The 21,782-nt window shown below is 44.4% G+C and overlaps 2 protein-coding genes across 2 annotated transcripts in view; one reads left to right on the top strand and one right to left on the bottom strand.

Moving 5' to 3' along the window:
• Positions 1 to 16,159, top strand: part of COL9A3 (collagen, type IX, alpha 3) — a 40,353-nt gene extending 24,194 nt beyond the window's left edge. Inside the window, exons 21-32 of the mRNA XM_009893451.1 lie at positions 315 to 368; positions 760 to 813; positions 3,709 to 3,762; positions 4,716 to 4,787; positions 8,492 to 8,527; positions 9,677 to 9,721; positions 10,292 to 10,324; positions 10,715 to 10,861; positions 11,519 to 11,573; positions 12,361 to 12,543; positions 12,812 to 12,889; positions 14,934 to 16,159. Of these exons, the coding sequence (XP_009891753.1) occupies positions 315 to 368; positions 760 to 813; positions 3,709 to 3,762; positions 4,716 to 4,787; positions 8,492 to 8,527; positions 9,677 to 9,721; positions 10,292 to 10,324; positions 10,715 to 10,861; positions 11,519 to 11,573; positions 12,361 to 12,543; positions 12,812 to 12,889; positions 14,934 to 15,109 (987 nt within the window). The 3' untranslated portion in view covers positions 15,110 to 16,159. The remainder of the gene's footprint in view (positions 1 to 314; positions 369 to 759; positions 814 to 3,708; positions 3,763 to 4,715; positions 4,788 to 8,491; positions 8,528 to 9,676; positions 9,722 to 10,291; positions 10,325 to 10,714; positions 10,862 to 11,518; positions 11,574 to 12,360; positions 12,544 to 12,811; positions 12,890 to 14,933) is intronic.
• An 816-nt stretch (positions 16,160 to 16,975) lies between these two features.
• On the bottom strand, positions 16,976 to 21,634 carry TCFL5 (transcription factor-like 5 (basic helix-loop-helix)). Its single transcript, XM_009893578.1, has 6 exons — positions 20,901 to 21,634; positions 20,018 to 20,204; positions 19,217 to 19,376; positions 18,337 to 18,583; positions 17,775 to 17,916; positions 16,976 to 17,095 (listed from the first exon to the last, which is right to left on the bottom strand). The coding sequence occupies exons 1-6, from the start codon at positions 21,632 to 21,634 to the stop codon at positions 16,976 to 16,978; spliced, it is 1,590 nt and encodes a 529-aa protein (XP_009891880.1).
• Positions 21,635 to 21,782: the final 148 nt, after the last annotated feature.

Here is a 21,782-nt window from a genome sequence, read left to right as displayed (position 1 = left end):
GAAGAGCATCCCTGTCTCGCTTGGTCCGAGATGGGCGATGGTGGCACTGCCCTGGGGGGGGGGCAGCCCTCCCCAACTGCACATACACCTCATCTGTTCTTTAAACTTCCATGAAACGTCTTTAAATGTCCATTAAATGTTCTTGAAATGTCCGTTCTTAAGAGTTTGCTCTTCTTGATCTTAAAAAAGTAAAAGTTTAAAGCTGCTGTTATTTCCTGATCCAGGTTTTAACTCCCTCCTCTCTTGCTCTAGGTGGGCCAGGAGCGATTCTCTGAAGTTATGCCCTAACCGAGTGTTTGCTTCCTCCTCTGCAGGGCAGCCCTGGCGAGATGGGAGAGGCGGGTCCCTCCGGAGAGCCAGGCGTCCCTGTACGTATCCCCATCGTTGACGCTTATCGCGAGCTCCGCTGAGTGTATTTTAAACCGAGCTGGGGAGCTGGGGCTCCCCTGCTGCCTCCCTGCCACAAATAAAGCTTTCAGTAACGCGATGGGTGCCGTGCTGCCTGCAACACACGCCGGCCCGCGGGGATGAGCGCTCCCGGGCAGCGTGGCGCGACGCGGCGAGCATGGTGCGGGTGGGCAGCAGAGGGGACAGCCCGGCAGGGCAGGCGGTGTGACCTCGTGGATGGGGCTGGTGGGGCAGGGAGTTTGGGGTCGAAGTAGCCTGGGATGCAGGAATTACCTTCTGGCTCTGCGGTGGGTTGGGGAGGGTGGATTGGCGGCTCCTCAACGGCACGGCTGACTTTGGTGTTATTGCCAGGGCGATGTTGGTATTCCGGGTGAGAGAGGTCTGCCGGGACCCAGAGGAGCGACTGTAAGTACAACGCTGCTTGTAAATCTAATAGACACCATCGTGGAGTTCAGTACCCGGGGTTACTCTCTGGATAAAATTAAAAGCCGCATTCTCTCTTGGTATTGCCTCCGGGGAGCTTTGGCAGTGGAGGAATTACTCCTCCATAAGTGGGTCAGATCCTGCTCTCACTGACGGCTCCGTGCGAATGCGCAGTGATTCCTCCCGTTTCACTTGGCAAAGAAACCCGCAGTTGTCGGAGAGGTTTGTGGAGCTGCTACGGTCAGACAGGAGAGACTGGACAGTCAGTAATTCCCTGATTAGGCAGTAATAATGAGGTTCAGCTTGTGCTGAATGCGAGTCACTAATGAAGCAAAACTCCCGTTAAGCTATTGCAATGTGGATTGCCACCAGCGCATGGGACACAAAATCCTTCCCGTTCCTATATCGCTTTCCTTGGAGCAGTAGAAGTTCGCTGCAAAACCCAAAGCCGTACAAGCAGGAAAACCGGGAAGCTGCACGTCATCAGGGCGAATGGTGGGGGCTTGAAATGTCTTAAAAAGTTTTGGTCCTGGTGGGAATCTCTTGCCTTTCTTGCACGTAGTTGCAGGCTTTTCCCAACTGCTTGAAAATGCCCCAAAGTTCACAACCCTCCGGTGGGTGCAACACCAGAACCGTTTTCAGGTGGGGAATCTCTTCACATCTTTCCTTCTCCCACCCAGTACTGCAGCAGCATAATCTTGCTGGGAGCTTGTGAGCCCCTGGGAAACAAACCCACCCCCCCCCACCCCCCCCAGCTCTGGCAGTTCTTGCTTTTACTCTGTGAACCGACAACTTTTTGAAACTTTTGGGTTAGAAACCAGTGAGGTGCTCAGTGGAGCATCTTGTTCCCGCTTTCATTGCGTTCCCTGCGTCATCTCAGAGCCTGAGAAACGACAAGCGGCAGGAGTTGCAATGCAAACCTGAAAATAGCTGTGTGGTTACCTGCTGCGCCCCTCCTCAACAGCAGAGGTAATAATAAATGCTATCAGGATGATAACAACCTGATTTCGCCCACACTACTGAAACCGCTGGGATACCTTTTGTTCTGGCACTCCCCGTCTAGCGTTGCTGTTGTGGTTGGACCTGACCTTCCTCTGCTTTTGTTGGGCTTTTTTTCTTTTCTTTTCTTTTTTTTTTTTTCCCCCCCTCTTAATCTTATTTTGAAATCCAGAAGCCTACAGCAAGTCTAACGTGATTTCTGGTATGTGCCACTTGGAAGAAATTGAACAGTATGATGATTTATTGTTTGTGAGCAGCTGCACTTGAAAATTCCAAGGAGGGGGAAATCTGCCTTAGTAATAAACTAAATTAATAATGTTTGCTTTTATGTCTGCAATTTTTCATCAAGATAGCTGGCCCCACAAAAGGTATCGTATTATTATAGCTAAAAATCAAATGCAGTGGAGCTAATTGCATTGGTGCAGCCCTCTGACCCGGGCGCAATAGCAGGTGAACCTCTGCTTATTTCTAACCTGGAGTTCTAATTTCTGATTTGTATTATTAGGGTCCTAATTTATATGAAATATCGTTAGCCTGGGCTATTCTAAGAGACTTGCAGGATTTGTCTGGTGTTAAGGCTGTTTGGCTCAAAACAATTTGACCGTATTTATTATAGCAGATCAAGAGTTTCCTCCCACTCAGAGGCTGTCAGGTCCTATCAGGTCCCACTGCTTTTAAAGGCACCAGTACGGCAGAGTTGGTTTTGGGTGCATTTTACCTTAACTTTCCTAGAGCTCTGTATTTATAACTCTCAAATCTCCTCGCTGAATTACAAGCAGAAATCAGAAGTGGAAGCAGTAACGACAAAAATACCTGTGCGGTTCTCGAGCTCCTTTTCAGCAGTTTGGCTCCTCCTGGTTCGTGCACGAGGTTACGGCCGTGCCCATCTTGGGAGCCAGGGATGAGGGCGACTGGTTTAGACCGAGTCAAATATCACAGGAGGACTGCCTCTTCGTGACAACCAGAAAAAACTGAGAGAGACGGTGGATGTTCAGATAACAGGGGGAATTTGTAGGGATAACAATTAGGGGAAAAAACGGCATTTTAACCCAGGGCACACCTGCGCTGCAGTCCAGAAGACAGCTGGTTTCTCGGCTGCGTTGGACAGTCCGTGCTGACTGATCCTCTGCCTGCGGCGCCCAGTTGGAAGTTAATTTATGTCCCTTAACGCTGCACCCAGCAGAGACAGCTGTGAAAGGAGGCAGAGCTGAAGTCCCACCTTGTGACAGAAGTTTGCCGAAGGCATCTATTTCAAGAAGACACTTTACAAAATGGGATTTAGATGCCTAAATCGCGTAGGGTTTTTTCACCCAAGATCTTTATCGCATATGTGACTTTTTCACAGTAGAAAGCAATAGAGACTCCTAACAGTAATGTTCAGAGGAGCCAGGCTCTCAAAAGCACAAGATGTTGCCTTTTTCTATTTTGCAAGTACAAAGTATGTCCAAGCAAGTGGACGTAATTGCCATTTTTCACAGCAGCACGTGCGTGCAGCACATGTTTTACAGTACCTTCTTCCAGAACTGGATCAATTAAAAACATAATATTGGGATGCCACATCCCCTTTAATGGATATTGTCTGTGCTCTATCATCCTTCCACCCTTTGCTGGTCTTTACTGCTTATGAGTGTGATACGTCATTAAGCATTAATATATGCAAATAAGCATTTCTGTTAAAAATAATGTTAATAATAATATTAATAAAGCTCAGCAAACCCCAAGCACCACTTCACAGTGGCTCCTCAGGTCCACCAGTGGTGCCACTGCTGCAGTGCAGAACTGCCTCCTCCCTGCTCGAAGTGAGCCAATTTAATTACACAAGTGACTTACCTGGCCCTGAATTTTCTCCTTTCCAAAGTTTACCCTTCTCTTTTTCAGGGTCCACTTGGTCTTCAAGGCCCGATGGGAGCCCCCGGTGTCAGAGGTTTCCAGGTCAGTATGCTGACGGGGGTGATTTAACGTGCATCGCGTTCGGGCACGCCACTGTTCTCTGCAAACCTCTGGGCAAACAAGTGTGTGATGGCAACAAGTGATGGGAAGAAAGGTCTTTCCACTTGCCAGAAGCAGATTGACTCCTTTGTTAACACAGTACGGTAGGAAAATTTAGATGAGATCTTAGTAAGAAATTGTTGCCTGTGCAGGTGGTGAGCCCCTGGGGCAGGTTGCCCCGAGAAGCTGTGGCTGCCCCATCCCTGGAGGTGGTCAAGGCCAGGTTGGACGGGGCTTGGAGCAACCTGGGCTGGGGGGAGGTGTCCCTGCCCAGGGCAGGGGGTGGAACTGGGTGATCTTTAAGGTCCCTTCCAACCTAACCTGTTCTATGAAAAGCACAAGGGCAGATAAGCAGCCTGCTGGAACTATTTATATTTTATATTTGTTTGCGAACAAGGATTTGAGTTTGACCTATGTAAAGACACCTTAATTTCTCCTCGATCTGGGTGCTCCCAGCCTGTATGTCTTCAGTGAACTCCTCCTCCCTCCTGCCGCACTGCGACTCTCGTATTTGGTCCTCCCCTCTCTGAGGGACTGTGCATTCCCCAGTGGAAGTGGCTGAAAAACAGCGTCGGTTCTGGGAGCATCACTTGGTCGGGAGTCACAGATGGGACTATTTTTTAGTGAAAGACCTGGGCCAGGCGAGGGCTGGGGCACTTTGGCGGGTGGCTGAAACATGGTGGGGCAGAAGTCAGTGAGCCGAACCGACCAACGCAAGTGGTACCGGCAGTCAGCAAGCGGTCCCTAGGTCCTGGAGGGAAAATAGAGAGAGGACATCAAAGACAAATGACCTTTTTGACCATGTTATGGAGACTGGTGAACTTTGGGGATGTCAAGATACACAGGGTTTCCTGGAACTTTAAGCTGTAGCTCTTTCTTCTTTCTTTTCCTAACAGGGTCCCAAAGGTGCCAGTGGTGAACCTGGCCTGCCTGGTCCAACTGGGATTCGTGGAGAGTTAGGTGACAGGGTAAGGAGAAGACATCTGTAACCAATTCCTGTGGGGGAGATGTGCAATTAGAGGGTAACGGGGCCCCCAGAGATGGTGTAGCTGACGTCACCCCAGCAGACACCAGCAGGTTGGGTAGGAGGTGGGTACGTTGGGTGTCCCAGTCCATCCGCTGCGGCTGGGACATGCCCGAGCTGGACCCTGCCGCAGGTAGCAGGATTTGTGCATCACGTCTCTTCTGCTCCTGCCCTTATTTCCCTTTCAGTTCAGGAACTCACACTATTTTTAGACAGCAGGGGTTGTTTAAGAGATTTCGGGGTCCTATCCTAGCCAGAAGAGATGATTGTTTGGGTTTTTTTCCCTGCTCTGTGTGCTGATTTCACCATGAGCAGAGGAGAGACGATTCACGCGCTTTTGTTACTCAGACGCTTGATTAGGATTTCTGGATGTTTTTTTAAAATGACAGTTTACTCAGTGATTTTTCTTTCTGAGCAGCGACACACCTGGGCCCCACACCTCAGAATAAATGCAACTTTTTATTTAAATATATTCATTCTCATTTAAAAGCAGCCAGCGGGGTAAAGTGAATGACGTTTGCTCGGGGCTCGCAGGAGAACAGTAGCCGTGTGTTCGCCCGCTCCCTCGACTCCGGCTTTAAGGTGAAGGTTCTGTATAAGCAATCACAGCGGCACCACAGGGGTTTCACAATGGCCCTTCTGTGCCGGCTCCAGGCAGGTTTAAAAGAGCCTCTTGGAGGGACGGTGAGCCTGGGAGCGTAGAACAGGAGGGTTATTGTGGAGCTGCAGGGTCCTGACTGCGTTCAGGGCTTCGTTGGGGTGAAAAAAAAAAGTATGTTCAGAGGGGAAGAGGCCCCTGCACGGAGCAGCCTGGTATCCAGAAAGCTGCTCCGAGCAGAGGGAGGGAAGACGTTATGCTTAAAGCAAAAAAAAGAGAAGAAGAAAAAAGAAAGAAGAGAGGAAAGAAAGAAGAGAAGAAGAAAAAAGAAGGAAGAGAGGAAAGAAAGAAGAGAAGAAGAAAAAAGAAGGAAGAGAGGAAAGAAAGAAGAGAAGAAGAAAAAAGAAGGAAGAGAGGAAAGAAAGAAGAGAAGAAGAAAAAAGAAGGAAGAGAGGAAAGAAAGAAGAGAAGAAGAAAAAAAAAATCTAGGTTTTATTTCTGGCTCTGAAGTTAAGCGTAGTTACTCTAAGATGAAATTGTCGATTGTTTCTTAACACCCCAGCTCGTTAACAGCTTTCCCCGGGAAAACGTGTTGTGGCAGGGTTGGGTAACGCTGGAGACTTTCCGCCTCCATGTGCGCAGCGGGTTCGCAGGGTGACATCCCCCTCCCGCCCATCCCCACTGCTGTCGGTGACAGCCACGTGCCCTCCTCTCCGCCAGCCATCAGCACGGCCAATTGCCACGCGTGTTACTGGGCACAAGGTTTGGGCTGGGAAGACGCTAAAACCTCCAACCGTGTCTTTATAGCTTAAACAAACGGCCTTTGCTGCTGGGGGCAGACAACGAGCGCAGCAGGTTCTGCCCTGGGTTCACCTCGCCGCCAGCCCGACACCTGCAGCGAGGAGACCTGCCAATACAGGATCAATACAATCACTCCGTCACGGCTGCGGCTAACCCATCACGCTCTCCTGAAATCAATTCTGGCTTATTTTTTTTTTAGAAAAGAAAAAAAAATATATATATTCCCACAAGCTGGAGTTAACAGGAACTGATACGCTTTTTCACAGTCCTCAAGGCTGACTGTGGCCAGGAATATAAACCACCATATCAATAAGTGTATCTTCTTGCATGAAAAATAGAAAAGGTTCAGTGCATTTGACCATAAGATATAAAACAGCATTGGGGCAATATCTAAACCATCTTGTTGGAGCGGGATATTGGGGAGGGGAAGGATTTCACTGTTATTGCTGACTGTGGTAGCAATAGGTGAGTATCTTTCCTGAGGTTTTTTTTCGTTAAGATCACATTCCTGGGGATTCTGGATGCTGGCAGCCATCTGGGGCAATGTCTCTCTCGGCTCCATCCTTCATCGCTGGATGCTGGGCAGGAACGTTAGTTGTGTTTAACTGATAGCGACACAAATGGGAGGGTGGCTGGTGGACACGGAGCTGGGGCTCCTAAAGTCCCGTCACTCGTTCCTGCTGCTGGGAATCACCACTGCTGTGAATTTGCACACTTTTGAATCAAAATCTTTCAGGCTAAGCTTTTCTTCAGGGGCCCGTTCCTTGCAGGACACAGTCTGTCATGACTAAGCTGTGTTTCAGTGCCATAAACTTTCACGGAGCCTTCGGACCGTGTGGAGCTGGAGGTATAAATCTGGATGATCATGTTCAGAAAAGAATATATTGCCTTTGCCATCGGGAAACATAAAATGGGAGATATAAATAGCCACAGCAATTCTTGCGTTTCCACATTCCATTGTCTGTTTTGCCGAGGATTATCTTTTTCTTTAATAGAGATTCCCCCCCGCCTTTTTTAACTTATTCAGTGCTTGACTTGAGCAAAACAACATGCCCTTGTCGTACGTGTTTGCCCTCCTTGGAGATTCTGTTCTGCTGAGCCATCTCCACACCTAGTTATTAAAAATAGATCAGTTTGCAGACGCCGGATTGATGAATGTGCTGTAGAAACCCTATTTGAAGGGTAAAATGGTTGAATTTCCCATATAGATTTTGCAGTGGAAAAAGAACCCTGGGGTTCTCCTGAACTCCTCGTTGTCTCTGCTGAATGGACCCACAGTCACAGAACAGGGCTGTGAAAGCATCTCCCGTCCTCTCTGGGAACGCCGGGTACATAGAGTTAAAGTTGGGAGGGTTTTTCAAGCTGCCTGAATTATCCCTAGGGTGATGATCAGTTCATCATCTAAATGTATTTTATTCCTGTGGCCGTGTTGTTCTGTGAATCTCAAAGTCAGGAGCACCTGACTCTAAATCCCCAGGAAAACTGACAGCCTAATAAAGCCTTGAAAAACCACCCTGACTTCTCGCCATTGTGGTAATAAATGTTCTCGTCCATTTTATACTGTAAGTAAATTCAGTCTCCTTCTCACATCTTCAGGTGTGAAAGGCGGAGATCAATTGCCCACCAGTCTCATCCGGGACCTCGTCCTTTAATTTGTGAATTTGTTAAATTGCTGTTTCGGTCACGCTAGAGAGAAGACAATAATGAAAAGCAGAGGGGCAGCAGTAAAACAGAGTTCCTGCCCCTGGGATGGATGAGAAAGATGACTTTTGTGAAACAGATTTTCCAGACTAGGATTTAAAGCACAAAATTCATTTTAGTTTTATTTAGGAGATTGAGGAGGATGGTATGAAAAAGGCCGGTGTAGGTAACCTGTGCCGCGCAGGTGGGGAGCAGTGCATTGCCCACGTCAAGAAGGTCTCTCTGGTTTGGTTGGATGAGGACGTGGTGGGTGGAAGACCACCAGGCCTGAGCTGGGAGGTCCTGCTTGGTCTGGCAGCTGCTCAGTGCTGGAGGCAAGAGCCTGAGAAACTGTCCTACAACACAAAACAGAACCCAAAACTAGCAAGGGTGCTTAAAATCCCTTCTTGTTTCGAAGAAGTATGAATAAGATTTGGTCCCTGCTACTTGGCAGTTGGGAGACTCCTTCCCAACCCCTTGCTGGGTGAGGGAATGTCTGACCGCACCAGGAATTCACAGGAAAATAACAGTTTGAGCTCATTTGCTGTCTGTCTTTTCCTTATTCTCAGGGTCCGACTGGTGTTCCTGGTCCCAAAGGTAACCAGGTAAGTGAAGCTGATCTTCCTCCTGGGATAACTTCCATGCTGTAGGCGATGGAGGCATTTAAACCCTACCTGAGGTGCAGCTCTGCCAGCACAGCCTGCTCTCCTTCCCTCGAATATTCTGGAGCAAGCACCAGCAAAACCCTCTTTGGTCCCGTTCTTCCTGCATCGGCGAAAGAGATCTAGGCTGTTCTGATGGAAACAGAGGAAAATGCTGATAAAAATGCGTTGCTGTTTGTTTTGTAACCACGAGGCACGCCGTACAGGAGCTCCTCGCATCATATTCCTCCAAGTTAAGTTTGGAAGCGCAGCTTTTCACTGAGCACCACGTGCCTGATGAAGAGGATTTGTCCTAACCTCAAAGCTTGGCAGACTAATAGACCAATTTAATCTTTTACTTTTTGCTGCTGAACTTCCATAGTTGGGTTAGTCTCAGCGATGAGCTTTTGAGCCAGTTTTCATCAAATATGTGACTTACATTAATGGGTGACACTGTTTTTGCAGAGAACACATGCTTTTCCAGCAAGCATTTCTTGGTTTGTTTACCAGTGTCAGTGTCTGCGTGGTCCCTGTTTTGTCACTAAGGGAAAGACCAACCTAACCTTCTTTATCCACCCTTGCGTTAGAGTCCCCAGAGAGGGAGAGGGATGGTCCTCACCAAGTGAAGGATCGCTTCTGTTTAAGGGTAGGATGAAGCCATTCTGCAGTTGACTTCTGCTACTGAGGAAACCTAAAGGACACAGCTCCGCTGGACACTGAATGTTTAGCTGTCATTGCAAACTCACGTTTTCTGTGAGACCCAGAGATGAGGAACCTGAAATTCAGATTCCCCGTAAGAGGAATGCCAGTGCCAGCCTGTGGATGTCTTTCACGGCCACCCCATCGGGGCTCTCATCTGTATGAATCCAGCCTTTCACCCAGTCCTTGTGCAAGCTGCCTTCCACCACGAATGCCGTGCAAGTGGAACTCTACAGCTCCTGTAGAGTTCAGCTTTAGGAAGAGAGAACTTCCTCTTGCTGGAGCAGCTGTATAAGCTGCAAGGTGCCCCCATGTCCCATAGGTGCTGAGGTTATCCAGGTCTCAGTGAGCCTTATTGCCAGTAACCTTTGTGCATCAACAGGGGCAGTGTTAATTCTGGTGTCTCACTTTCAGGGCATTGCTGGAGCAGATGGCCTCCCAGGTGACAAAGGAGAACTGGTAGGTGTCCTTAAATTCAGTAGAATTGTCTCCTCAAATAACAGATGGGTCTAGAGAACCATGAATCAAGAAACTAATATGGTCAATCAGAATTAACCATCCAAGAGCTCCAACCCTGCTGGCTGCCAAAAGGAGAAGGCACCCCGAGCCTTTCCACCCCCATATTCATGGTGTGCATCAGCTCTCCTGTCTTAGGAAGCACCGTGTAGCCCACGTGGCCTTTGCAGAACTGTGGCGTATTGGTGCTTATTTGACATTTTACTCCTGGGAGCGGTCGACATGGCTCTGTCCGTGGGGGGTTTGGTCCATGTCAAGAAGTAACCGGGTTGCCTGGACCCGTGTTCAGCATTGGCACCCGGGGCCGGTCTTGGCGTCAGCGTCCTCTCCCTGTTGTGCCAGGGCTGAATATGGTCTCCAGCATCCCGTTACCATTCCTGGCCCCTCTGCTAGAAAAGCCCATTAGATGCCACATACACGTCAACGTGGCTTCACGGCGCTTGGGAGATTTGATGTTAGATGTGCGTTTTCTGAATGGATCATTCTTTCTTATTTCCCTTTTCTTTCTAATAGGGTCCCTTTGGTCCCCCCGGCCAAAAAGGAGAGGTATGTATCAGACACCGTGGGCTCATGCTCGGAAAGGTTTGGGAGTAAACATGCTTATTGCATCTTTTGATGATGTAGCTCCATAAACTATGTTCTGGCATTGTTTCCTAGAAGCGTGTTTTCTTCATGGTCGTGCTATAAAATCTATGACAATGACAATTTTTTGTGGCATTCAAAACATTCAAATGTGTTTGAGTGTTTTGCTGCAGCAGGGACTCCTATTATCATGAGCTATATACATAAAATCACCCGTACGACGTAAGAAACACTCGCGATCTGCCAAATCAGTTAAGGAAACCCAAACAAAGGCTTAACTAATCCCCACGAGAAAAGAACTCACCATGTCTCCTGTTTTAAGTGGTTTGTTGTTGTTTTTCTTCTAAATCACAGCCAGGAAAAAGAGGAGAACTTGGTCCAAAAGGTGTCCAAGGACCGAATGGGACAGCCGGAGTACCAGGGATCCCAGGACATCCAGGGCCCATGGGCCATCAGGGGGAGCAAGGCATTCCCGGCATCACGGGGAAACCTGGGCCTCCTGTGAGTATTGCCCGCACAGGCACAGAGTCTCCGAACTCTCCGAAGTGAACAAATGGGTCGTGGATTTTGGATGCGTATTCCAGAAAAAATAAGGTGCTGCTTCTGAGCAGGCAAAAGTCGGTAACTGCACGTGCGAGCTGAGAGTCTTCCATCGAGAGTTTACCGGTGCCAAAAGATGAACAGCTCGCAAGCTGCAGAGTGAAAATGCCCCTGAATGCGTGCCTGGGAGAGTTAGTCTTCTCCGGCAGTGACACATGGACAGATTATCTGTGTCCATTGGAACGGGCTGTGAGGCACTGTGCTCATTACAAAGGTGAGGTAGAAGTTGGTCATTTAAAAATACAACTCCTACCCACTGCTTCAAACGTTAGAGCTCCGTCTAGGTCCAGAGCTCGTGTTTCATCATTCAGGAAAGGCCAAATAAGCCCCAGATCAATATCTGGCCTAACATTAAAATTCATCTCTGCCATTGGTATGACAGAGCTTCTAAATTCAAGCCGTCATCTTTTGAAAAGGGGAAAACCCCACTGCTCTTCCTGCGGGATCCTGTGCGCCTTACTGAGCTGCTGGAAACGAGTTTCACATCCCAAAGCTTCTGTCCGGGATGATTATTGATAACGTGGTTTGTTTAAGGAGAGATTCTTCTGTTAATTACAGGGCAAAGAGGCCAGTGAACAGCGTATTAGAGAACTCTGTGGGGAAATGATAAATGGTGAGTATTACTGAGAGAAAACTGACTTTAATTACCATATTTAACTGAAGATGAGTAGATCCCGATGGCTCCTGAGATTTGTTATTTTTCTGTCTTAATAAGAAAAGATATGTTGACCTTTAATGTAAGGAAGTCATTCTGGAGGTCACCTTGTTGTCTGGGATGTCTCTCATTTTTCTAAAATGAGTATTTTTAAATGATTCATCACGGGGCCATATGAAGTGTGCGGAAAGCAGCTTGGACACAAGTACCACCCGCGCGGGCTGGCACCGTGTCTGCCCTAACCGCTGTCTATCTCCACAGCACAACCCGTCTCCTGGCGCGGGGCTCGGGCAGCAGCCACCTCCCAAGGAGTCCTCTTCTTCCTTTGAAGCCACCATTCTGCCTTTACGGTCACCATTTGGGATGAAGTTAAACTCTGGAATATTGTTTCAGGCTACTTGTTTTAATTATTGAAGTATCATTTTCTAGAAGACTTGACATCTTTTTAGAGTGGTTTAGGAAACGGGCAACCTGCAGATTTCTGATCAAATCTTCCTCTCTGGAGATGTTAAAAGAAGAAATAAATTAAAAAAAAAAAAAAAAGGCAGAGATGAGCTGAGAGGACAGAGTCAACGTTTAGTTTCCTTCTGCAGAAGCGGGAAGGGTGTTGGAGCGGCAGTGCAGCTCTGCTTTGTGTTCACTCAGTTTTCAGCTGCTCACTCAATGAAGGACACTTGGTGGCAGACGACAGAGCCAAGCAAAGAGTGAAAATGTCAAACACGCGGTTTTTAATTGTTCTTTTCAGATCAAATTGCACAGTTGGCTGCTAATCTGAGAAAGCCCTTGTCTCCTGGAATGACGGGTCGTCCCGGCCCAGCTGGTCCCCCAGGTCCTCCTGGAGCTATGGGAAGTGTTGGGCATCCTGGTCCTCGTGGTCCGCCTGGATACAGAGGGCCAACAGGAGAACTTGGTGATCCTGGTCCCAGAGGTAAGACCAAACCGACCCGCTTCTCGTTTACACCCACTGAAATAAATTGCAAACTTGTACTAATTTCAGCAGTGGAGGAAAAAAAGATGGGGCCTTGGGCAGCTGACGCAGTTCCAGAGGGCGGTTTGGAATCTTTAGGGTGCAGCGTAAGCGAAGGTCCTAGCAGTGTCCTGAGGATTTTGAGTTCCTCTTGGTCTTTCCCCATCCTGTTCTTGGAGCCACCTGCACTACACAACTCACTGTTGAAATTGTCTATTTATGATTAAAGGTGACGCTGGCGAAAAGGGAGATAAAGGACCGGTTGGTCAGGGTATTGATGGGCCTGACGGCGATCAAGGACTTCAAGGTAAAGCTGTGCGAGTAATTTAATAAACCAGGACTAAAGTAAAGGCTTAAGAGGGACAGCTCTGTGTATTGTTGGCAGTCCATTACAATCATTTTGTCCCTGTCATGGTTATAGTAGGGTTGTTTTCCTGTGGGTACAGCAGGTGCAGACAATTTGAACAGCAGAACTTAATTAGCACATCCCCTCTTCACACCGCTCCTGTCTAGTCCTAAATGTTTTGGAGAATGGTTTTGAGAAAAGGCTGCCGGGACAGCCAGACCCCTCATTTGTTCTTGGTTTCTTCCACTGATGGCTGTGAAAGGTCAGAGTTTTTATAGATGGGGAAGTCAGAAAACTTCTTAACTGCTCCCACGTGGCAGCCAGTGTCGGGAGGTTCTTCTTTGCAGCGGTACTTCATGCTGCTCGTTAAGGATGGAGTTGGTTACTGCATCTGTCGGTTCATTTGAAGGTGTGTAACACCTGCGCGGGGCTGGCTCCAGATTAAGGCAGAAGACTGGTGCCTGCTGCCCGCGTCCCCGTGGCCATCTTCTCGGTGCTATGTCTACAGAACACCCACAGTGAAGGCTACAATCTGGACTACCAGCTGTAGTCCTCCAAAATTCGTGTTTATGGGTCAAACAAGAGAAATAGGGGACAATATTTCATTTTACCAGAAACAACTATAACTTCCTAGCATAATGATTTTAGGAGTATAGCGGTATTATTGCTCTGTGTCTGGCTATAATCCCAGTTCTTGAAGTCCTGAATCCTTTATCAGTGGATTCAAGGATTAATTTATGCAAATTGATGAATATCTGTTAGAAACTCAGAAGAGTATTCTTTATTTTGCTCACCTATTAAAGCAGCTTTTCTCATTGCAATTACATCTGCAGAATGATTAAATCACAGGCACCAAAAGCAGGCTCTGCATCCATATAATTTCATAAACCCAGAATATTTATACCCAGATGTCTTAAGATTCTTCCACAACATAATTGCTTTAATCCATAAATGTTTTGTTTTCCAAAGCATGTAAAAAGAGGCTGTTTCACATTAGATATTGAGAGCATTTGTCCGACTCATGAACTGTAAGGAGATCAATAGTAAATGCAATTCCTCAGTTACATGAATAAAGAGAACCAGGCGCCATCTCTGCACCATCTCTCTATCTGTTAAGACAGAAATGGAGGTTTATGGACCACCTCATATAGCTGTTTCTCAAGGAGACTGAATCATATTTTACAGTATTTTAGCAAGCTTCCGTAGCTTGCTGTTTACAGAAATTAGTGCTTTGTGAATTATTTTTGGCATCTGAAGGAAAAAAAGAAATTAAAACAATAGCTTGAGTCCACCCAAAGCAGAAATTAATTTTGCCAATAAACAAACTATGTATTTCATCGTGAGCCAATTTTTGAAATTAGACACAGGTATAAAGAAAACTCCCTGTCTGTAATATCAGGAAGATGTTCTGTATCATTATCCTCTCTACTCTCCTTCCCTTGCTCAGGTTCTTAATTGCAGCTAGCCTTAAGGAGGTGCAATGAATTGGAGCAGCTGAAGGCCACTGCCTCCCACTAAGGAGCAAGCAGGCGGCCAGGAGGGAGGGACGGATGTGTATTGTCACAAGAAGTAAGCTGTGAGCTTACACATCCAGGACATCCCTTAAGCAAACGATTCAGGGATGATGTAAAATAATTCTGGTTACAAATTAATTGTTACTGTTCATGGAGTCATACACTAATTGAGGCGGTATTGGGATGGAATCCAGTTTTACACTGGTCAGCAGAAGTCAAAATGGACACGGGCAGTAAGAAAAGTGCAATACTAAACATCCGCCTTCAGCTACACGGAGGTAATTCCAGTAAATTCAAAGGTACTCTAAAAAAATCCAGTGCGCATACTCCAGATCCAGGCTAAATTTATTCAACACCTTGTATTCAACATGCCATAACAACTGTGATGTACAGACACGCAAAGTATTTTAAGAAATCTAAAAGTAATACATATATACATTAAAAAAAGGGAAGGAAATAATTCATGTAATCTTTCTCCCCTTCTTGTTTAGGACCACCTGGTGTACCTGGAATTACTAAAAATGGTCGGGATGGTGCTCAGGGTGAACCCGGTCTTCCAGGGGATCCCGGTACTCCTGGTGCTATCGGGGCTCAGGGAACTCCAGGCATATGTGACACGTCGGCTTGCATGGGAGCTGTTGGAGTATCAACTTCCAAAAAATCATAAATCAACAGTACAAGAAGCGGAGAAGTGACTGAATATTTAAATAAACAGTGCATTGTAAGAAAACAGACAGAATCCTCCTAGTGATAAATGGACAGATGTTCCCTCTATTGTATTAAGTGGAGACTTTGACACAGTTCTATGAAAAAGAAAGCATCAGATGAAAACTTTAATTACGAGATGCTTTATGAGTACTTTTCCTCCCCCCAGTTATTTTCCAGAATTTTTACTGCTAAACAACCTCACCCTCCCTTTCTCCCTTTGTTCAAGAGACCTGCAAGAGGAAGCGTTGTTCCTTTTTACCATCACCCCCCCTAACCGTACTTAAGATCATGAATTTTCTGCGTAAATGTTTGAGCCTTGTTGGTTGAATTCCTTGGTGCTGCTCCCACTGACTTCAGTTAGGCAGGTCTGTGAGCTAAGATACATGTTGTTAAGGCATTCAAGCACCTAACTGCTACTTACATCAGTGGAAATTAGGCATTTAAATATCCCATGTTTTAGCATCTTAAGATTCTGACCTAAGTAAAAACCATAGCTTATGTATATGCTGTCAATTATCAATTTTCAGATTGCACCTCAAATATTTGCCAAGACTAGTAAATAGTAATCCTCTCGCAATCAAATTCTGCAAAAGGTGTAATGTATATATTTTAATTCACAGGGGAGAATTTTTGTATATTTCCATATGATAATAAAGGACATTAAGTAACAGCATTTTCACGACCTCTACTTAAGCTATTTGCACAGTAATTGTGAATGAAACCCCAAATAAGAAAGGATGCTCTTCCAAAGTCCAGCCAAAAACACCTGTATGAACTGTTGTAAAAATAAAAGGAGATTTTTTTTTTTAACCTTTTCTTTGTGATGTTGTAAGTGTCATTATACACATGAAACTAACTCAGCCGAACGCCATTTTCCAGAACTGGTTTTACTAAGATTGTTTGGAAATAAATTGCTGAAAATTGTCCATATCCGTGATTTACAACAGTATTATTTTGGGAGATCTTTTTGTACTTTAAAACCTGCTAGCATCATCTATTTTAAAAAATTAATAAAACCACTCTCAGCTCACACACTATTCTATTTCTGCCCTACATGCTAAAGCTTATGAACAAAGGAGTCATATTAGTCTTTAAATATGAAAATAGTTTCTGCATTTAAATAATCTACTGTTTACAATATGCCACTCTTGGACTAAAATAACAATATAAGAACCTGTTGCACCTGTTGTGTGATAGACATTAAAAATGGTACTGTATTTAAAAAAAACGCTAACACCATTGCTTGACTCTTCAGGGCAAAGCATGTTAAAATACATATGGCAAATATGAACTTCATAATATCAGCACAGTTTAGAAACTATGCACTTACTCAATTAACCAATATAGCCTTTACATTGTTAATGGAAAAAATGGGCATTAGAATATGGTAACTAATTTCTTTTTACATTTGAAAAATACATTTGCATCTAGTCATTAAAATAACAGGACAGATTGATGTTCTACAACTATTCCAAACTGTACTGGATCGTTTAAAAAAAAAACAAAACAAAACAACACAAAAAAAACCCACCCCAAAGCAGAACCACAAACAGAAAAAGAACTTTTTTTTTAATAACTAAAGGGGAAAAATACTTAGCTGTCATCACATTGTCTTGTAGCCCCTTTGACAGAGCACTGATTGCTATTGCTGATAGTTAACTTTCATGTCCATTTTGAATAAAGAATGTTTTCTTTAAAGCTCTATTTATATACTTTTACAAGTTATAGTTTGCAATTCATGTTCAGCATGTAAATGGAGAAAATCAAATACAGTTTGGGCCATTGTTAGTTAGCCACACTTGTCGTACAGTTCAAGGCGGTCAGTTCAGGCTACTTGGTCTCCATAGCCATGCGTGTTTTCCTGCACTGGACACGTTACAAATGAGTCTGATCTTGCTATTTTTAGTCTCCTGCCTGTTTTACCACAGAACAGAGTCTCAAATTCCTAAAAATCAAAATACAAAAAATAACAATTATGTTTAATGTAGATATTTACTCGAGATGATACATTTTTTTGTTTCACTTGTGTCTTGGCAAATAAAATAATACACCTTTAACGGGAAGTGCTGAGGAGCCGTACCGGTATCTATCCAAGCAGGCTTTCCTGTACACGCTCCATCTACTCTCTCAAGAGCCTCAGCAGAGCCAGACCTACTCTGGGCTGCAGCTGCGCCTGCGGCTGTACGGGAGCTGCTTATAGGGCACAGAAGCCTTCCCTGCTCTCACCCCCTCTGAGCTAGTGTGGGCATGGAGGTATGACTCCCAGCACTTACCTACCAGTTCGAGAAAATTAAGGTGGGGAGGGCAGGGACAAATGCTTGAAGAGGACTTCAATTCTATATTGTTGTCCTGATAGTATCATACTCAGGAACTGGGCTAACTTTTTAAAGAAAAAAAAAAAATCTGACTTGAAAACCCTGAGGACAGCCTATGGTTTCACACTACTGAACTGAAACTGTTGTGAGGACAGCTATTAAAAAAAAAATCAAAAGGAATTTTCAATGATAAACAGGTCCTTCACAAATAGCATCAAGCAGAAGCATTCCGTATACTCTTAGCTATGTTGAGAGCTTTACAACATTTCACATTTTTATCAAGAACAAAAATGAAATTAGATTTAAAACCTTTTTCAGGGAATCGCCATGCCTTTCCTGAATGTATTTCAGGAACGAAGTGGTCCATTGTAAAGTTGTTGCCTTATCAGTATCAACAGTACAGAACGGAACCAGAAGATTCAGCTCATCACAACAAATCCGGATTCTGCGCCTACAGGCAAATACAAAAGTTTATCAACCGACAGGCGAGAAGGAAGGGAAAAACCAAAAAAAGGCAGACTACTCACCTGCGCTATAAGCCATGAACTTTGGCAACTTCTTTTTGTTTGCTACAAGCTTTGTATTTGTATATTAGACATGTTATACACATTACGTTATCTTTATAGAATTGGTTAAATGTTTTGAAATCTCTCTTTTTGTCTGTTTACAGAGTGAAAAACCAAAGACGACAACAATGAAACATACATGTTTTTTCCTCTAAGGAATGTCAAACCCTCACACCTCCTGCATTGTATTTTCTTGTAGGTAAAACAAAATACGTCAAACTTACATTTTACTCTGAACAGCAGTATTACAGTATTAGTATTTTAGGTTTCAAAAACTTTGTCTTGCCACTCCTCATAGAAATTACCTTCTGTCTCTCTCCATGCGGTTATGTCTTTCTCTTCGCTGAGCTATCCCGTCCTGTGTACCACTTTGCACCTGCATACTTGAATTTGGCTGTGCTGACTGCCAACCTCCCTGGGCAGACGCAGTACTCTGGCTATCATCATGCATATTTTGAATTTCACTAAGAGGTTTGCGATCTATGTTTGTATCCGATGGGCTTATTTGGCTGCAACTTCTTCTGTTTATCGCTTGCTTGCATATGGTGTCTTCTTGGAAAAACAAAGAGGAAAAGAAGAACCTATTTATAACCCTCCCACTAATCGCTGAAAATTAAGAAAATGAATTTTTTTTTTTTTGGTTGCTTTATTTATGTGGAATAATCTTTGAAGCTTTACTGCTAGCCTAGATTGACTCTTATAGCAGCGCATGCCCTTGGGAAGCCCTACGGCACTGCCTGCTGTCAAAATCCACCTAGCTTCTATTTTCTCAGAGAACACAGTGAGGTCATGCCTGCTGTTGATGAGCATTTGAGGCAGTCTTTGAAATATCCTTCAGTTTGATTCTGACTGGATCTGCTATGTCAACTTTGGGGTCAAAAGTGTAGAAAAATCAGTTGCTTACTCTAGCCCCAAATTTTTCAAATGTACTTCGCAACCTTGGGTTTTCTCATTTCAAGCTAGAAGTGCAAAACAATTTTGAAAGTACAGCTAAAATCACAGGTGTTGCACTTTTTTGGAGAAATCTAGTCCCATACTGCCTAGAGCACATCTCAGACATAAAACTCACACCTCATATGATTCACTAAAATCATATTCTTTCTAAAAAACACAAACATTCAGAAAAAAAAAAAGTAGATTTGAAGGCCAAGAGAAAGCTAAGTGAAAAGAAGATAAATGGTTTACCTCCAACTTTAATCCAAACTTCCTCAGGCAACGCTTTATTCATAGCACCTACTGTCTGTTTTGTGGATTCTATTTCCTGATAGCAGAAAGAGAATGTCTTGGGTACCCCAAGGTCTTGATGTTTGGCAGCTTCCAAAACAGTGCAAGACGTTCCAGAGGTCTGTGAAAACTAGCAAAGAAATACTTAGAGGACTATATATCTAAAAAAGAGACTATTTTGATATATTTATGTTAACTTCTTATATTTTAGCCCTGTGATTCAATGTGTTGTATCAGAATAAATCCCAATTACAATTACACCACAACCATAGGATTTTAACAGACTGCTGCATTTTTTCGGGATACCTCTGACATTTCTGAGTGCCATGCCACCACTCTTGCTTCAGAGGTTACTGCGAGTTGGGGAGGAAATCTCTTTCAACAAAATTAATTAGAAAAAAAAGGAACCATCTAAGTGTCTCCTTCTTGTCTTGCATAGATGAAGCAGATAAATACACCGATAAACTGAAGGAAAAATGTCCTTCCAGTAAGAAACCCAATGGCCTATTGATCATCACCTGGATGGATGTTATTACAAATAACGTAACTGCCAAAAAACTGGTTTGTGTGGCAAATTACTTTTGATGGCCTGAAAGATTAATATAAGAATAAATAAATTGCATTACAGATCATTCTGATCATCCCTATTCAAACCAAGTCACACTTTAACACAAACCTCTGGAATTGTATTACACCTAAGAGGTTAATATTATTAGCATTTGAAATCAGCAGAGTACAACTACTGGTGAAGATGTTATCTACCTGTGCTTGTGAAGGATTAGCACTTCCAGCAGTAGAACACGCATTCATAGTAAATAACGGGTATGTGAACTGTAAAGATGGCGTGGCAGATACAGTCTTATTTTTCCCTAATGCAGCACACTTGTTTTCTTGCTGATGAAGAGGAACACCTATCAGTTCTGACGGCTGTCGAATCAATGTTACTAAACTTAAAATAAAAAAAAAACAACATAGAAAACATACCAGACTGAATACTTGAAAATGAGTGCAGAAAAATTTACAGCTACACATACTTGTAGTAACTATCACCAAGAAACCACTTTCATTTACTGTAAACAGAAATCATTATTATTGCCATATTGCCTACTTCAGGGACAAAAAAAAAAATCAGCTGAGAAGGTATTTTGTTCTGTGCAGTAACAATTCAGCTTTATGCCTCAATAAAATGTTTTATCAGCACACTAATACACAGGTACAGGGCCAAGTTGTAAAACAGTATTTTTGCTCAAAGTTTTCCCTGTAGTCAGGCCCCCACACTACAACACTAATCAATTGCTCTTAGTATTTTATTGTGATCAAAAATCTACTTTGCTTTTAGCAATTTGCATGTTAAAACTAGGTAACGTTCTTCTCAAACCTTTATTTACATTGCATGTTGTTATCAAGAACACAGTTGTAAAGTAATTAATTTTGGAACGACATTTATGCAATATAGAGAGGGGCCTAATCTGAGGTCAGTGGAGCTGCAGCCACATTTGACTGGCACAGCTTAAAAAAGCCCAATCGATCATCCCCATGTATTAAAAAAAAAGTACTGTTCTTAGGTTTCGGGTAGAAAATCAGTTTTGAACTATATGATGATACACAGTTTAACAATATAAACTAAAAATTAATTGCAACACACTTGTTAAGAGTTACTCCAGATTCTTGGGGTTCTTGACATCTGGGGTTTTCTGTCTGGATGCTGTTGAATCTGTCTTCCAACCGAACTCTGACTGCAGATTTAGATCTAGGCTCTGGCGCCAGTGCCGAATTTTCAACAAGTATGTTTTCTTTATTCGCCCCAACAAAATTTTCACCATGTTTAACTTTTACTAAACTGTATTCTGGGACTTCTACAGAGCTACCATGAGACGCTTTATCTGCTCGGTTCAAAGGGAGGTTAGACTCACTAAGAAACATCATTCTGAGCTCCTGAAAGTCAGCATAGCCCAAACGCGGGTTTGAACTTGGCACACTGCTGTCAGAAGGTAATCCTGACTGGCAGGCAACTGGGTAAACCGACCGGTTCCCAGAGCTGTTTGATGAACCCCCCTCCTGAGTGGTGTTGAGTGAGGTCTGGTGCAGAGCGGCGTCTGCAGCATTACCAGGCGAGGAGAAAGAATTGAGCCTAGCTTCCACTTCACCTTCACCCACTTGTGCCTCCGTGTGCGAGTAAAGTACGTGCTGCAGCTGGGTATATTCAATTTCCATCATCTCCACCAGGCTGACGTCTGTGGTGGTGAAGCTAAGGTTTTGCTCACCAAAGGAAACGTCACTTGAGCTTCCAGGTCCACCAGCCACCGGCGCAGGATCGGCAACGCTGGCTGTGCTGGGAGGAATGGAGGTCTGAGGCTCCTCAGGGGCCGATCCTGACATGACTACAGTGAACCTAATCAGTCACCAACGCCTCTTTCAACAGTAAACCGTAAAACCTGCAAGAATTACCAGTACTAGCCATGAAAAAAAAAGTTAAAGGCAAAAAGAAACTGCACTCAATACCGCTTCTGGACCACCGCCAGGCAAC

This window comes from Charadrius vociferus, unplaced genomic scaffold (assembly GCF_000708025.1).
Source record: "Charadrius vociferus isolate BGI_N301 unplaced genomic scaffold, ASM70802v2 scaffold259, whole genome shotgun sequence".
NCBI classification, from domain to species: Eukaryota; Metazoa; Chordata; class Aves; order Charadriiformes; family Charadriidae; genus Charadrius; species Charadrius vociferus.
Note: the sequence above shows the minus strand (reverse complement) of the source record. Positions and strands in the feature narration are given on the sequence as shown.